At 44.1% G+C, this 17,674-nt stretch overlaps 1 protein-coding gene across 1 annotated transcript in view; it reads right to left on the reverse strand.

Moving 5' to 3' along the window:
• Positions 1-17,451, reverse strand: part of prkdc (protein kinase, DNA-activated, catalytic subunit) — a 44,655-nt gene extending 27,204 nt beyond the window's left edge. Inside the window, exons 1-34 of the mRNA XM_084475589.1 lie at positions 17,180-17,451; positions 16,611-16,687; positions 16,419-16,523; positions 16,197-16,271; positions 15,621-15,729; positions 15,374-15,486; positions 14,681-14,780; positions 14,405-14,460; positions 14,263-14,293; positions 13,822-13,979; positions 13,525-13,671; positions 12,954-13,118; positions 12,559-12,727; positions 12,319-12,368; positions 11,293-11,400; positions 10,868-11,017; positions 10,208-10,320; positions 9,569-9,728; positions 9,031-9,111; positions 8,318-8,437; positions 7,366-7,525; positions 6,792-6,901; positions 6,532-6,619; positions 6,183-6,346; positions 5,528-5,680; positions 4,400-4,507; positions 3,912-4,138; positions 3,626-3,720; positions 3,242-3,344; positions 2,816-2,949; positions 1,960-2,190; positions 1,045-1,271; positions 543-751; positions 81-213 (exon numbers count right to left, since the gene is read on the reverse strand). Coding sequence (XP_084331715.1) covers positions 81-213; positions 543-751; positions 1,045-1,271; positions 1,960-2,190; positions 2,816-2,949; positions 3,242-3,344; positions 3,626-3,720; positions 3,912-4,138; positions 4,400-4,507; positions 5,528-5,680; positions 6,183-6,346; positions 6,532-6,619; positions 6,792-6,901; positions 7,366-7,525; positions 8,318-8,437; positions 9,031-9,111; positions 9,569-9,728; positions 10,208-10,320; positions 10,868-11,017; positions 11,293-11,400; positions 12,319-12,368; positions 12,559-12,727; positions 12,954-13,118; positions 13,525-13,671; positions 13,822-13,979; positions 14,263-14,293; positions 14,405-14,460; positions 14,681-14,780; positions 15,374-15,486; positions 15,621-15,729; positions 16,197-16,271; positions 16,419-16,523; positions 16,611-16,687; positions 17,180-17,342 — 4,392 coding nt within the window. The 5' untranslated portion in view covers positions 17,343-17,451. The remainder of the gene's footprint in view (positions 1-80; positions 214-542; positions 752-1,044; positions 1,272-1,959; positions 2,191-2,815; positions 2,950-3,241; positions 3,345-3,625; positions 3,721-3,911; positions 4,139-4,399; positions 4,508-5,527; positions 5,681-6,182; positions 6,347-6,531; positions 6,620-6,791; positions 6,902-7,365; positions 7,526-8,317; positions 8,438-9,030; positions 9,112-9,568; positions 9,729-10,207; positions 10,321-10,867; positions 11,018-11,292; positions 11,401-12,318; positions 12,369-12,558; positions 12,728-12,953; positions 13,119-13,524; positions 13,672-13,821; positions 13,980-14,262; positions 14,294-14,404; positions 14,461-14,680; positions 14,781-15,373; positions 15,487-15,620; positions 15,730-16,196; positions 16,272-16,418; positions 16,524-16,610; positions 16,688-17,179) is intronic.
• Between the last annotated feature and the right edge of the window lie 223 nt (positions 17,452-17,674).

Below are 17,674 nucleotides of genomic sequence, written 5' to 3' on the forward strand. Positions count from 1 at the left end.
ACAATGGAAAAGACAGAGACTGGAAGATCCTACCCCAAACCCCAACCCTTTATTATGATTATACGGTTGTTTTAGGATACCTTGCTGTGTAGAACGGTGCTGAGGAAGCCTGCGTTGTGGATCTGCTTGCAGGCAGACAGAATCATCTCCATGTGGTTGTGGCTGCTCTGCCTGCCTTCCTTATAGAGGTCCACTGCACACAGCTCCTCCACACTGCGCACATCACTTGTTCAATCAACCAATGAAATGACCACGCACGCAACATCACTTGTTCAATCAACCAATGAAATGGATTGGAAAGGGAGTAAAACAAAAGGAACTAAAAATAGCAAAGCATGAATTAAGATTTTATTTTGTGTCATTCTAATAAGTTGATAACTCATAATAGTGAACTGCATGGAATCTGAGTTCATTAAATAGTACACTTCCATGCAGTTTCATGTATTGAGTATTGTGTTGGAACAACATTTGACAGAACAAAATGAAGAGAACATGAAAGGACTTCCCTGGGATTGGTACTTTACCAAGGATGAGGCACCCACCTCTGTCGTGTGAGTTTGGCCTGCAGGCTGTTCTCCAGGCCGGCCCTGTACGGTGAGGCCATCAGGGCCTTCAGCATCGGTACACACACCTCCGGCAGGTTCTTCATCACCTCCACGTCGGCCATGTTGAAGCCCACCGAGGACGGCTGGCAGACCACTGCCGCGGTCAGCTCAAAGAACCCGGAGAAGAACACCTCCTGCTCCAGGAGCTAGGAGGGAGAGGTGCACGTGTAGAGGAGCAGGACCAGGAAGGACAGGAGGAGGAAAGATTAAGGACAAAGTCAGAGAAAAAAGGAAGACGGAGAAAAATGGGAGAAAAGAGAGAAACCAACAAACAAACAAAAACAAAAGAAAAAATAAATAAATTTATAATTACATTATTCAGATGCGTAATTGGAATAATGGATGAAAAACTATTATAATCACTGCATGATTCAACTGGATGCATGTCATGATAATCACTGCGTGATTCAACTGCGGGGTGTATAATATGTGCGGCCACCTTCCAGAGGGCCTGGTCACATTTGAGGAGGACCATGGTGGCGAACTCCAACAGGCGCACGATGATGGTGCCCTTCCTGTAGCGGTACTGCTCCACCTCCCGCGGGCTGAAGGTGCAGCCCTTCTGGCCCACGGCAAAGCAGCCCGCGGCCGCAGACAGCTCCTGGGTGGCCAGCTCCATCAGGAAGAACCTGATGGCCTTCCGGAAGCTGGACTGTTCACCCCAACCTTGAGGAACGACCAGAATACAATCAAATAAATCACAAAGTCACAGATTATATACAGATTACAGAAGAGACTATGTGACCCTAAACGGGAAAGCCATTATGGACTTGTTACTTTCATTTAGACAACTTATTCCTGAAGTTAATTAATAACATTCAATGTCATATACTATAAAACCATACAAACAGTTTGTGCGTCAAACAGTTTTTGGGGCATTAAAGACAAACTATTGGCCCACATTGCTATATGGTATAATGGTAAATGGTAAATGGACTGCATTTATATAACGCTTTTATCCAAAGCGCTTTACAATATTGCCTTACATTCACCCATTCATGCACACAATATTGCCTTACATTCACCTATTCATGCACACATAACCGACGGCGGTGTCAGCCATGCAAGTCGACAGCCAGCTCGTCGGGAGCAGTCAGGGTTAGGCGTCTTGCTCAGGGACACCTCGACACACACTCACCCCTTGAGCTACTGTCGCCCCACCTGAGCTACTGTGTGTGCCACACACACACACACACACACACACACACACACACACACACACACACACACACACACACACACACACACACACACACACACACACACACACACACACACACACACACACACACACGTCGGGCGACAACCAAACAGACTCTTGATGACGGGAGGCCAGTGGCGGGCGGGGCTCTACCTAGGACCTGGTGGGGCTTGACCAGGTGCAGCCTGATGAAGGTGTTGTAGCAGTCCAGGGCGGCCAGCAGCAGGTCCATCCACTGCAGCGTGGTGCGCACGCTGAAGGGGCCCGACAGGTCCCGGAGGGTGGGCTGGCTCATCAGGCCCCCGCCCTCAAACTTCCCGATCAGGAACGCCACGCCCTGCTCCTTGAGAAGAGCGTCCAGCCACTGGGACGGGGCCTTGTTACCTGGAGACAGACCCGATGGGAAGATACGTGGACCACAGCCGTGTTCAGTAGGCAGAGTTGGACTTGAATGAATACGCCTCAGAGGACATTAAAGCGATCTACCTTGTTTTGTTTTTAAAAGGGGATCTTGCTGCACATTTGTAAAGGGTAAAGGAGTCTATAGGTTGCATACATTTAAAAGCCTCAGAATGGGATTGAATGAGACTTCAACTTCTACTGATTCATGTAATGAATAGTGGGCCCCTATTTTATAACCAGGTGTGAGTGAAATTAGCCTTTACAAGCTGTTTTAAAATCTGCCTGATCTATACAGTAAACATCTGGGTAGAAACTGCCACTGGTGAGGTCAAGAGGCACAGGGCAGGGCAGATTTTGAAACGACTTCTAATGGCCAATCACACTCACACCTGGTGGTAACATAGGGGCCCTTTAACCCATTCAAATTTGCACAGCAAAAAAAGAATTAACGATACAAGCAACGATACATTTATAGTACCATTAAGTACCATTAATTGCCGTGAGGAATGTGGAATGTGTGGAATGCCATGACCTTTTTTGGCTCTGAACTCCACACAGAGTAGTTCCATACAGCAGAGCGTACTTAGCGGGCCGCAGGACAGCTCACCTGGAAGCAAGGGGACCAACTCATAGAAGAGCTCCATGCACTTGTGGCGGCACTCAGTCTGTGGCCGGCCACACTGCTCCAGCAGCCAGTGCACCACGTCAGACAGGCACACCCTCATGTCCGCGGGGAAGCCCCTACATAGAGGCAGGCGAGAAGAGAAATCCGTAAACTATTTCTAATCATGTTGCTATGGGTTTTCAATGTGTGCATTAAGCATCAGACAATTATGTTCCATGATATTCCATGTATATTGAGATGCTTGTTTACATTTTCTGGTGGATCGAGCCCTCTGTGGTTATGCAACATTATACATCTGTGAATACTTCCAGCACATAAAGAGAGCCACAGGTTGCTAGCCGGTTCCTAGTGCCTTGTGGGTCCACCTGAACCCCCTCCCAAAGCTGGAGGCAGGTGTTGGGGACCCACCTTGGAATGCGTCTCTTGGCGTTGTGTTGGTTGAGAGAGGCAGCTTTGTAATGGAAGATCCTCTTCAGGTGGTCGATGGCACCGATGCACTGCTGCACTGTACCTGAGGACGAACCGCTAGGTCAACCTCAATGATGCCTTCCGCTGCAAACGTTTCCACACAGAACCCTCCGTAACACTGCTTAGCTCTCAACTACATATGCTATTATCAATTATGAACAATAATGTTTATACTTTTGGTATGCATTTAATAATTATTTGTTTAGTTATTTGTATTTATGGAAAACCAACCAATTAAGTTAAATATATGCTTCATCTTTTCATACATTTCTTTATATTTTTGGTTAAAATGATGTTAAAATCAAAAAATTAGAGAACTATTACCAACGGATCGGTCGTCTGAATGGGCCAGCGCCAGGCTTTCCACAAACACCACCAGAACCTCGAAGACAAACTGCTCCACCAAGGCATTCTCCTCCCTGAATAGACAGAGATTACTTATTTGATTGTCGTCATCAAATAGGAAACAAGGCGTGACTCTACCCTTTCATTTTCGAAGGACTGCTGGATCCCAGATTACTGGTAGACACCCACCCCTCCCCCCCAAAAAAACAAGGCATGCCCCATTACTCTCTAGACAGAAGATGACCAGGAGTAGCTGTCCCCTGACCTGAACTGCCTGTAGATGCTGTTGAAGGCCAAGGCCGCCCCCAGCCTCTTGAAGCTGTTTGGGTGCAGGGCCAGGCTGTAGATGCGCTTAAACAGAGACTTGATGTTGGCAGGGCTCCTCTCCTGCTGCGCGGGCGTGGTCTGCTTCACGGACCACTTGACAAACTCCTGCACACAACGGCCGCAGAAGTCCCGCAGCGTGCTGTCCAGGGGGTCCACCAGGCCCTCCTGCAGGGTTGGGGGGGGGGGGGGGTCAACGTTCACCAGAGACACACAAACAGCCATCGTGGATCTATCTCCCAAGGAATACCTCTGTCAAATAATATCTCCTATTTACAATATATCATTCTGTAAATATCAAGCTACAAATATGTTGAAGATCAAGGGTTGTAGGGTTGTAGGGTTGGATCAGACCTTCAGGTCTGATCCAACCCTACATGTACATTTATGACATATCATGAGTGCATTAAGATGGAGGCGTCCTGTTACCAGAATAGCCTCTAGAACCGCAACGGTGTCCTGGCTCTCAAACTTTTTGTTGTTGGTGAACCAGTGAATCAGCTGCATCACCAGGGGCTCAAACAGCTGCCTTGTTACCTGGCAACCAGAACACAGGTTTGAACAAGAGTTGACCACATCTCTCTCACACACACACACACACACACACACACACACACACACACACACACACACACACACACACACACACACACACACACACACACACACACACACACACACACACACACACACACACACACACACACACACAGTTAACATAGTTAAATGAGCAACTTTATCCTATCTAGTGTAAATAATATATTCAACTGACATAAATACCGGTAGTTTATCCAATAACACCATCCAGCTCTCCAAAGTACTACAAATCTAGTATATTAATCCAGCTAGAGCTCTAAAGTACTATACATCTAGTCTATTAATCCATCTAGAGCTATAAAGTACTGTACATCTAGTATATTTATCCATCTAGAGCTCTAAAGTACTGTACATCTAGTATATTTATCCATCTAGAGCTCTACAGTGCTGTACATCTAGTATCTTGTTCCATCTAGAGCTCTACAGTACTGTACATCTAGTATATTTATCCATCTAGAGCTCTAAAGTACTGTACATCTAGTATATTTATCCATCTAGAGCTCTAAAGTACTGTACATCTAGTCTATTAATCCATCTAGAGCTCTACAGTACTGTACATCTAGTATATTTATCCATCTAGAGCTCTACAGTGCTGTACATCTAGTATCTTGTTCCATCTAGAGCTCTAAAGTACTGTACATCTAGTATATTGTTCCATCTAGAGCTCTAAAGTACTGTACATCTAGTATCTTGTTCCATCTAGAGCTCTAAAGTACTGTACATCTAGTATCTTAAGCCATGTAGAGCTCTTATGTAGTGAAAAATCTACTATCCTAATCCTAGACGTTTGTCATACCAGTTTAACAGGAAACGCAAGGGTACAAAGATATGCTATGTTCCTGCTGATGAAGAAGGTGGATCCAAATCTTATTGCTAACTATTCATATAGAGAACCAACCAACAAACCACACTAATTGTCCATATTTGTACTTGGTTTTGATCCAGAGAAACACAACCGACCTGGTCCACGTCGCAGGCCAGGCGCAGCAGCACGGGGAGCAGCTTCTTGTGGAGGTTGTACATGGGCGGCAGGCTGCTGGGATCGTCCACCATCTGGGCGCTCTTCCCGATCATGTAGACCACCAGGCTGTGGAGCAGCTCACACGCGGCCACCTGCGCCGAGCAGAGAGCGCCGGGTCATGGGCCGGCAGCAAGGGGCTCCTGGTTTACAAAACCGCTCCCTGTTCACGATGTGTGGACCAGTTCCAGCTTTAAGTGAGTGAAATTCTCAGCGAGAATCTATATTGTGGTTGACTGTAATTGAGACTTTTTAGATTGAGAAGATTCTGAGTTATTTTCTCTACAATCAGAGCCTCTCATTCCTGATTAGTTCAGGGATTCCATCTTTGCACGCACACAAGATTATCATAGCTCCCCCACAGGTGTGTGACAAGCACTTTTCAGCGGCGAAAAAACGAGCAGAGAGGGAGCAGAGGGAAAGGGGGAATTATTTCAGGGTTTCAGGCTCTTTTGCGCTCTTTTCTCTTTGCAACTCTTCAGTTGTATGTAGACTACAGCAGCTTTAAAGTTCACAACCCTTGCTGTGTAATAAAGGAGCTCACAAAAACAAAATCCCCAATCGCAGTAATTAGGGGCTTCCTTTGGGCCCGCGTACCTTGGTGTGTCTGTCGCTGGTGGACAGTGCCAGCTCACTGATGCGGGGCAGGAAGGGGTCCAGGTAGATGACCGGCTTCATGTCTGAGAAGGGCACGGCGAAGCTTAGCCTCTTCTCCGTATCCCAGGCAACAAACTTCTTCATCGTCTCCTCTGTCGACACCACTGCATGACAGAGAAGAGGGGGAGCCACCGTTATTAGGGTTTTGGAGGACTGAGGTCCAGCTTCTCAGGTCACCAGCGGACGCCTCACGTGGAGAGCTGAACTCAGACGGGACGGCTTGGTATGGACACCCGCTGTTGATATTATGCTTTTTAACGTTTAATTCAGTAATTCAGTTTAACAGTACCCGTCACCAGATTCCTGTTCATCTGTCCTCCCAGGTGCCCTAGCAACCGCACAACCCTGAGCTTCACCATGACAACGGGAGCTTCTTCCTGTGAAATCAATGACAAAACCACAGCAAAGAATTCATGTTATTTTTTAACTTTGTCCACCTTCAAACTCTTTTTGTGCTGCATGGCCCTATTTATCCCAACCATTGGAGACCTCCTAGGTCAATATCAGAAGTACTGGTTAGTAATAAGTGAACCCTTGGCATGCCACTACCATGACTAGGTGTTTGGACTGTTTCAGCAGCCTCCTCATCACTCGGCCGTATCCCTTCTCACTTTTAGACGACACCGCTGACATCACCTCCCAGCCACTGTCGTCCTTCTCTGAAACCAACACACACACACACACACACACACAACACCTCATCTAATAATGACTCAACTCAAATGCAGCTTAGAGTGTAGTGGCCAATTACAATTTGGAGAGATTGAGAGAGTTGATTGAGAGAATTTTAGAGAAATTGAGAGAAAGTGGCAAATACAATACACTGTATGGACGTTGGGTTTAGTTTAGTGGGTGCAGTGGATGGCGTTAAAGTAAGGAAATTAAACTTTAGCAGATTAAATGAACATCTAATCCGATTGTACCGTAAACTGCTTTACGTCCTCGCAAATAAATCTGGACCAGATTAGACTAATTTAGCCTGATCACATTGAAAATAGTTGCATCTAGAACCGGGTTTGAATCCTGCCTGTGGTAATTTGCTGCATATCCTCCCCTCTTTCTCCCATACCTTCCTCTCTATCTCACTCTATAATAAAAAAAAATATCTTTCAAAATAAATAACCATTGGTGGAGGTGGACTTGAGGTATCCGTCCAGCAGGGGCAGTGTGTTCTGGTAGCAGGGCTGCATGACCTCCATGGGGATGAAGGAGGACCAGGCCTCCAGGGCGTCCAGGGCCACGTTGGCCAGGGGCACGTGGCTTAGGCCCAGTTTCAGGGCAGCCTGGACGGACACATACACAGACACACACACACACATACGATCACTGTGAATAATCTAAATCAAAGTGCAAATATACTGAAATTATGCAAACATCCTAATACATTTGAGCAATCCTGAATAAAACTAACAAAACTCATAAGGAAAGTATTATGAAAAATATGATAAAATTAAAAAAGGGTACCATTTCTGATACTTTTTTAAAATTTATTTAATCTTGGCTCCTTAGCTTCTAATAATAATAATAATAGTAATACATTTTATTTAAAGGCGCCTCTCTGGGCACTCGAGGACACCGTACAACGCATAAAAGAATAAAAAACAGTAAGAAATAAGAAACATAAGAAAAGACAATGTAGATGGTTAAGTGGGGTATGCAGTTCTGAATAGGTGAGTTTTTAGCCTAGATTTGAAGAGTGTGAGAGAGTCCAGGTTCCTGAGGTCCACAGGGAGTGAGTTCCAGAGATGGGGGGCAGAGCGGCTGAAAGCCCTGCTCCCCATGGTGACGAGGCGGGCGGGAGGGACAGAGAGGTGGACAGAGTTCGGACAGATAAGGAGGGGAAAGGTTGTGGATGGCCTTAAATGTAAACAGGAGGATTTTGAAGTTTATGCAGAGTTTGACCGGGAGCCAGTGGAGTTGCTGCAGAACAGGGGTTCTAACCTGGGTTCTCTCCGCATGGCCACTAGCATTCACTTTGCATGCAAGTGCTATATAAACCTTATGGATACTAGTGCAACAAGTGTCCACTGATCATAGCGGTCTCCAGGGTGAGCGAGCTGTACAGAGATGCCCACCTCCAGTGCTGGGCAGTAGGCCTTGATGTCCAGAGCCACCATGCTGTGGTGCAGGGAGAGGGCAAAGGTCAGGCAGGACGCCAGCAGCTCATCCTTGTACTGCTTCATGCGGAGACACACCTGCAGGGAGGACACAAGCACTGAGGTACGACCGCTCTGCTTCCCTCAACACGACTCACACCGCTGTTCGCGCTTTTAGGACTCCCCATTGGGAGGAAAGAAGGGCGGTGCCATTAATCAAATTTAGATCACAATTAGATTTTTGCGTCAAACAATCTCCAAACTAATATAATAGAGTTGAAACTATTTTTTCTTTTATATATTCTTTAAGTATATTTATGGTGTATTTTTTTATTTTTATTTATTTATTTTTTTTAAGTGTGGAAGACAGAGGGGAAGACATGCAGTAAATGACCCAGGCCGGATTCGATCCTGGGTCTCTGTGATTAACACTGTGCCTATATGGTATGTGCAGTGCACCACCGGGGCGCCCCCTATGGTGTATTTTTTAAAGTATATTTATGAACATTTACTATTTGAACATTTTGTGTATTTTGTTTAGGCGAAATTTAAAACGTGTTTTTTTGGAGAGAAATGCATCATGTTTTCAAACTCAAAAATAATCGTTTGAATAATAGTGATATCAATATTGACCAAAATAATCGTGATTTTTTTTCCCTAATCGAGCAGCCCTAGAGGAAAGTAGAGCTGACCTCTTTGCCGAACTTTGCAAGCAGGGCAAAGCAGTTGGTCTTCACCGGCTCCACAGGTGATGCTGGTGAGGCGCTGACTCCCTAGAAGAGAAGAGGTCATATTTGTTTAAGTATCCCAGTGCTAGTTAGTAGTAATCAACTAGGTTTTTGTCCTGTGTATTAAGTCAATCCTAGAGCAAGTATAGAGAAATATTTGATATGATGATAATGAGGAGTGTTTCACAGCTTTTATGGGCTAAGGCACACCATGATACCAACCAGACATTAAAGACACACCACCTTAAAGTTGGGGCATGGTTGCGCCAATAGTATTATTTATCAACTATGCATTAAAATGCTGGAATAACGTGCATTACGGGAAATAATCAAATCCGTAATGAAGCCAATCATAAACAGCACTGATTATATTAGTAACCTAAATCATGATTATGCAATAAATCCCACTAAAGGACCCAACACACACACACACACACACACCAGGGGTGAGGAGCCCGTGAGGTCCGGTCACACCACAGTAGCAGAGAGGGGGAACAGATACCTGGTAGTACTGGATCCTCTGGGACACCTTCATGGAGACGGCCAGCAGCCTGTAGAAGCCGCTGACCAGGGGGTTTCTGATGGAGTGGAGGATGAGCTGGTGGCTCAGCGGGTACACCCAAGGCTCAAAGTACTCCGCATGGGTACTCTGCAGCAGTGCACTGAACAGTCACACACACACACACACACACACACACACACACACACACACACACACACACACACACACACACACACACACACACACACACACACACACACACACACACACACACACACACACACACACACACACACGTTAAATGAGCAACGTGTTCAACATGTGCTCACCACAATGTGTTATGATGCCACAACGTTTTGTATTCAGCCGACTTGTCTGTGATAAAGGTGTTCAATTTAAACCCAAGTGTGCTATGTTTTGAAGTTTTGAAGAGCCACACTTAATAGCATACTAGTCGCCAACATTTGTGGTTGTTTTTATTGGGGTGGGACAACATATCCATTGCAGAATGCATGCATGCAGACGAGCTACTTGATAACCACCATCGCTTGTTACACGAGGATATGAACTGCTATCGTTCATACAATCTAGTGCTGGTTGAACGACGGATGAGAAAAGGAGAGTGTGAGGTGGGGTCACCTGCAGAAGTCCACCAGGTTGATGAAGGCGGTGAAGTCCTTGACCTTGTTGGGCATGAGATGGGCGGTGGGGTCGGAGGACTCCAGCACCACTGTGTTGACGTCGTCCAGACCCTGAGGGATGGAGAGAACCGGAACATAGAAATAAAGAACCAACTCAACACCCTAGTATGGAATGACACAGGTATTAGCTAGTGAGGTGCCCACCGTCTGTTTCTTCTGAAAGGGCCTGCTAGTGTAACAAAATACTAATGTGTTCATTGTAGTATGCTCATACAAAAAATAATGAATAACTAGTTAACTATGACTAAATATAAAAATAGCATATTTTGAATTACAAACCTTTTTGAACAAAACGGTAATGAAATACTGCCCATAGCATGATGATGATGTTGGTCATCTTGCAGATTATTATACTAATTCTGTTCTGAGTAATGTGCCGGAACAAATCCCTTATCAAAAACACTTCTATTGAAAAGATAAAAATAGAAAGACAATTCTGTCACCCTCTCACCATGGGATTTTCCCATAGGGGAGTGGTGGTTACATTAAAAACATGGACTGATATATATATATATAGATATATATATATATATATAGATATATATATATAGATATATATATATATATATATATATATATATCACCATTTGAGGCTAACCTCCTCTCCTGTGGTGACTTTCTGGACGGACAGGTCCAGCTTCTCCACTATGCGCAGAATAGACTTGATGACCTCGTCATACAGCAGACGGCTCAGAGAGATCAGAGCACTGTTCTGACCTTCAAACGCTCCGTCCAAGAATCCTGAGTCCTGGGAGAAAAACAATCAGTTTGCAATGACTCGTTGACTCGTTGGGAGTTGTTGAAACAAAAACAGATTATGAACTGATTTTGGCCTGCATACATACAGGTCAAAAATCACCTCATCTCTCCAACCTCCATGTAAGCACACCTTCAGCAGAAGGCTGACGTGTTACAGATCAACTGCCAGCAATTGGAATGGGAAATAAAATAATCATTGAAGCCCGGAGAAACGCATCCGCCAAGCATCACCCTGGGCTCTCAGTGAGCATGCAGAGAGATTACCTTTAGACGGTCGCAGTCCAGCAGGTTCCGGTACAGGTTCAGGTAGTCCAGGCTTGAGGGGACTTTCCACTTGCCTGTGTGCATGTGGTCATTCCCCGGGTTCTTGTCCTGAGAGAGAAGAGGGATGTTGACTTGAATGAGCACCACAGTCTGCCTTTCCTGGTTTACAATTCAAATGCTGTAAGAGCATTGCCAAGATTGCTGTCAATCAAGTTGGTTAAAGGGATAGTTCAGGATTTTGGACATCAGGTCTCATTTCCAAGTGAGCCAGTGTGTTATTTATCATTGGAGACCGTTTAACACTTTTCATTCAGTCCTTCTAGTTGCAGAAATCGCTGGTGCTAGGCTAGCGCAAGTCGAGGGGAAATGCTAGCCTGCCAATAAAAACCCACTCCAAAGTACACCCGATGCAAACCAATTATTATGCTTGACTATCGATGTAAATGTCTGTTTTGATATAAAAATATTAGAAATAAAACTATCCTTGTATCGCAATGATCACATTACATTTTGGGGGACTACTTTCTCAGCAGCGGCGGAATTTCACTTGTTTTTACTGCTCCGGTGTAGCAACCAATTCACTACAGCAGAACGTAAACAGAGAAGCGCACTCCAGGTAATATCAGTCCACCGCTGCCATAGCTTGCTTCCAACTACAGGGATTATAAACTAAATGCAATGCGATGCAAGGGTAAGTTTATTTCTAACACTATTCTATCAACACAGACATTTACATTGATAGTCGGGCATTATAATTGGCTTGATTGTTTTTATTGGCAGGCTAGCAGTTCCCCTCGAGTTGCACTAGCCTAGCACCAGCCATTTCTGCAACTGAGGACTGAATGAAAAGTATTGAAAACGGCCTCCAATGATCAATAACACACTGGCTCACTTGGAAATGAGACCCGATGTCCAAAATCCTGAACTATCCCTTTAAGGTGTTCATAGGATAAATAAACATTCATATTGATGTCTGACAAATGAACTAATAAATGAGAAACAGAGAAAACAGATAAATGATCTGACCTCTGTAAGCACGATGGGTTTGGAGCAGACGCGGATCAAGCCCTGATGCACTGAAACACACCAGAGTATCTGTTCTTTAGGCATGTTGTTAGGCATCACAGTAGAGAAGCACCATACCGGGTATTCAATATTTTCTGTGACTTGTAAACAAATTGAATGTACGTGGTTGTTGCCATCAACATGTACTACCTATCTAGATAATTCCAATAAAAACAATATATATCTAGAACGTCAACTCACCGACTGAACTGATAAAACTCCACAGTACAGGCCCTTTGGAAGCCATGGCAACCAGCACCTTGAGGATGGCGCGGCCGCAGGCGCTCTGCATCCGCTCACTGTACTGGGGGTAGCTGTCAATCTGCACCACCAGGAGGCGCTCCAGCAGCGGCGTGTACACCTCGGGGATCTGAAGCCGAAACTAAATCGTTAGTTGCCGTCCTACTAGAAACCCTGATTACTTTCCTCATCCTCAAGTAATGTTAGGGATTCAGCCCTATACACATCCATCAAAAGACTTCAAAAAATACTAAATGTTAAGGGATTCAGCCATATACACATCCGTACCAAAGAATATTCTATTAACCAGGCCCAAAGCACGAGACAGCATGGTGTTGTGATGCCGTTAGCGTTACCTTGTCCAGGTGGATGAGCACGCAGGCGATGGAGTCGAGGAAGCTGGGCAGCTGGTAGAAGCTCTCCTCCTCCCCGTCAGACTCAGTCAGGTACATCTGCTTGCAGCGCTGAATTAGCTCCGTGTACATCAGGTCCACGTCTTGGGGACACACCTTTTTGCACGGCTATGGTGGGGGGGGGGGGAAATTGCTTGTATTGCAGCTGCCATTTTCACACTAAACAAAACGACTGTTCACCTATGTTTTGGTCTTATAAAAGACTTTAGTTATTTTTCCTACAATGAAAACAGCTTCAAAAATAGCCTTAAAGTTAGGGGGTGTGGGAATAATAGAATAACCTTTACGCATTGATTCCCAATTAAAAAAGTTTTATTTTCTATTAAAAAAAACTACAATCTTATACTCGCTTTACTCTGTTTTCATGCCAGTATTTGCCACACCCACTTTCTCAAGGCAAAGTCTGGAGTAGATTGACAGGAAACCATGTCCTGAATTGTTTGTGTGTATTATATTTTGAAACAGGAATAGTTTTGTAGTAATAATATTAATTTAATAAATAAGATAATCATACAGCTGCAAAGAACCCATATCCACGGATGGCGATGGAGAGCTCTCTATGGGTGGAGTCCATCGTCTTTATTATGGAGCAGAACTTTTGCATGAAGAATTTCAACGTGCATTTGTGCTCCTCGATATTCTCTGCAACCAGGAAGGCAACCTGAGAACCACAACAACAAACTCTATAATGCACTGGGGTAGATAACCTAGCATTCAGTTAAATAAATAGTTCAATGGTTAAGATAAGAGAGAGCGGGGGGGCAGTGAGAGAGAGAGAGAGACAGCCAGATTCATCCTTAAAATTGGTCACCTGTTTAAGAAAGGCCTCGAGTGCGTAGTAGCTCGACTTTTTCATCTCCCCGTTGATGTGTCCGCAGAGTTTGGACATGACCTCAAACAGGGCCTTGTAGTGGTCCATCAGACAGCTGCCAAACTGAGCCGCGTGCTTCCCCAACAACCTCAGGCCAGCTGTGAGAGAGAGAGACACACACATAGACAAAGAAAGAGACAGAGAGACACACACAGACAAAGAGAGAGACAGAGACAGAGAAGGGTGCGTGTGGTTAACCTGTCTGGGGAGAGAGAGGAGGAGGGGGCTAAAAGACGGGTGACAACACTGCAGTAGCTTGACCCGGGTAAAGGAGGGTAGGGAGTCCTAGAGAGTGCAACATGCGACAATCATACGTCCTCGCCCTTCTTACAATGGTGTTTAGGACATTCAAGTCAGAAGAACCCTAGAGGTAGATCTTACCAAAGGTGACAGCGTAGCGACTCATCTCCATCTACGTGAAACAAATTAGACATTACATAATGGGGAGGTATGACCTTGTTGTACTGAGTTGAGCTATTATCCACCATCTAATCCCAAATTGTAATTTAAAAAAAGTTCTCACCTGTGGGCTGATTGTTTTCAAGGCATACTGGAAAATATCTCTGGATGTGACTGGGTCTGTGTGGAACATCAAAGACAAATAGGTTAATTTACAAGATGATGAATGTGTTGATTTTAATATTCCCTCAATGCAGGTCATCACACAGCTATCACAGGCTGATAATTAAAACAAGGCTGACTGAGATTTTTTACTTCCAGGGTATTAGTACATTACATGAACATCAATGAGGCTGGACCATGATTGGTGTAACACGGAATGTAACCAAGCATCTCCCACCTTCTTCCACGGTCTTGGTGAAGTTGACCAACAGAGCGGTGATGCCTCTCAGACAGCCTGCCACGACAAACAGCTTGGGCTCCTTCGTGGAAGAGGTCATCTGAAATGAAACAAGGATGAGAAACCCTGCATACAAATACATCAAGAACACAGATTGGGAAAATGCTCTCTAGACACAAGTGTACATTACGTCTACTTTGTTAACAGGATTAAACCATTGTTCTGATAGACTGAAAATATAGGATAAATTAGACACAACATATTTTGGTCCATTTCAGTTTAATGACTAATTTCTGCATATTAAACGAAATACATAACTCCCAAGCTGGTTAGCAATGTTTAACAAACTCGGCCAGCACAAGTAAACAATTCCAAATGGGAAGGCAAGCTAAAACCTCTTGTCCTTGAAACCGACAGAAAAAAAGTGTCTGGAAAGGTTTCAGACAACACTGTGTAGATTGGCTTCTGAAGAAATAAAAGTTATTTAAATCTCATCTGAAAGGTTCACCCACTCACACATATTAGTTTATCTTTGATAGAATATCTCCGTAACTAACCAGGAAACAAGGCATAACTAAACTCGGCCCCTTTCAGTGTTTGGTTTCAGGCCCAGGCTCTGTGCCACTAGGTGAATGTGTGAAGGTGTGCAGCAGGTCTTGTGTGCTCTGGTCTGGAGGCATCTCCAGAGCATACCTGTTCCTTCAGCTCCCCGAGGTAGGCCTTGTAGAGTTTCTCAGAGTTGGACACCATCTCGCTGGGATGGACCTCCCCGAGCACTCCCAACAACTCATAGATTTTACCAAGGACTGCAGAAACCGTTATAGGGAGCAGAGGGGTTTTCAAGCAGTTGAGCACTTTACTCCTTTCATTTCAAACTATGATTATCAAACTATATTTTTGTAGACAAAATGTCTAGTTCAAAATAACAGGGCAAACTCACCAGAATCTTGGATTTTGGTTTTCTGACAGAGCTCACTGTAGAATCTGTTGAATATTTCACTGACTCGCAGGTCAGATGCCACACTGGAAGCCTTGGTCAGATAAAGAACCTAAAAAGTAACACATGTGTCAGAAACATACGCATACTATGAACCCAAATGACAGAGATCATAAACTGTGGCTAAATACACTGTCTGTCTGTCTGTGTTAATAATAATAGCTTGGACTTATAGTGCCTTTCATGGTACCCAAGGTTGCTTAACTGTGACTTAATACAGGGCCATTACCTGCTTCTTTTGGGGGTGGATTTCTTGAAAAGATTTCTTGAAAAAAACATTTTCAAGAAATCTACAATGCTTGACCTTACATAGACAACCAATTGTGTACAGAAAAGGGTATTCAGTCATACTGTATATTTTTCATTTTTGTTCCTGGAACATGCAATTGCAGGCATGTGTCTTAGGTTTAAGACAGTGGAGAAAAAAATCCCTTCCGTTCTAATCAGCACTGGCAGTTTCACAACATTGACAAAGTTGGTTCACATATTCAGGAGAAGGATGGCGATGGAGAGACTAACCTTTAGGAGCAGCTCCAGAGTTTGAGTCCTGCATTTTGCTCCTTTATCCTTTGTATACACAACCATGCAAGTGTCCTGGAGGGAAAAATAAGATCAAGTCAAATCAACTCTTCATGTTGAGATTTCATTACTGTGATATTTGTATTTTTAAGGGTCACTTCACAAGTGTGTGTAATGTATAGAGTATACATTGACATTTTCTTTCCAGATTCACCAACATACCCGTATATCAACAGCGTAAGACTTCTCCCAGCTCCGGTTCCGTGATGACATTCTTTGCAGGAACTTTTCCAGGAAATTTATAATCTCAACCCTTGTTTCCCGAAGCTTAAAAATACATAATGCCTGTGTTACCAAATGCAACGCAGAACACTAGATATGGTTTAATTTGCTTGGTTGTGGTTAGACATTTACCTCATCTGATCCAAGGGACTTTCTGAGGAAGGTGAGAAGTCCACAGTCCTTTGAGAACAGCAAGGATGTTTGCAGGGCTTTCACATAGAATGGCAAATTATTATTAAATATTAAAAGTACAATTAAAATATGCAGATGTATACGGTATTAAACCATATACTGTTTGTGTTTCCTTCTCACGACAAAAATAGTATAACAGTACCTACAATCTCTAGTCAAGTTCTTGCATCTGAAAGCACACCTGACACTGTACATTCATTCAAGTGGTAAAAAATGTATTGTAAGTTACCGTAATATATATATACATTTTAGTCAACACTGAATTTGGTGCTGTCCTTTGCAGTGGCCTCTACTTGAGCAATTACATTTTACATAATTAATTGTATTAATGTATTTAGCAGAGCATTTCTGCATTTCAATATGTACGTTACACATACGTTAATTTACCACTTTCACTTGCTGAGCAACATTATAAACAGGGGGTCATTCGCCAATTTGACATTGGGTACACCCACAAAAGAATAAAATGGCGATTGAAAGTGGGGCATTCGTTGCATAGTAAGACTTACCAAGTTCATTATCAGTTTGTGATAGCAAACACTCCTGTCCAAGATCACCAATAATGTCCTGGCATTTGAAAGCTGCAGACCTTAAGTCTTCGTCAGTAATTGATTCCTGTAGTTTAACAAGTATGCCATGAATCCCGCCAGAAGCGTTGGTATTAGAAGACATGACTGCCGCTTAAGTACACCTGCTTAAACCACCATAAGCATAGCTGCCAGTGCCACACATGCCAAGTGTAACTCCGTCTCTGCATCCAGCTGCATCCTGAGACAATGCTCAGAACTCGCCTGTTGTGTTTTGGTGTGCGGAAGTTTTATCAGCCAATCAGAAGCCGCTGCACAGTTTTTCCCAGCATGCTCTTCGACGCACGGGTTTGTCTGCATTATTTGAGCAGTCCACTTTCCGATCTGCTGGAACAACAACACAATAATGTTATGTACGTTTTTGGTCCATTTGTTGCTCATTCGCTTGTTTTGTTACGCACATTGAGTGAGCAAACT

Source organism: Micromesistius poutassou (genome assembly GCF_964030765.1).
Source record: "Micromesistius poutassou genome assembly, chromosome: 11".
Taxonomy (NCBI): domain Eukaryota; kingdom Metazoa; phylum Chordata; class Actinopteri; order Gadiformes; family Gadidae; genus Micromesistius; species Micromesistius poutassou.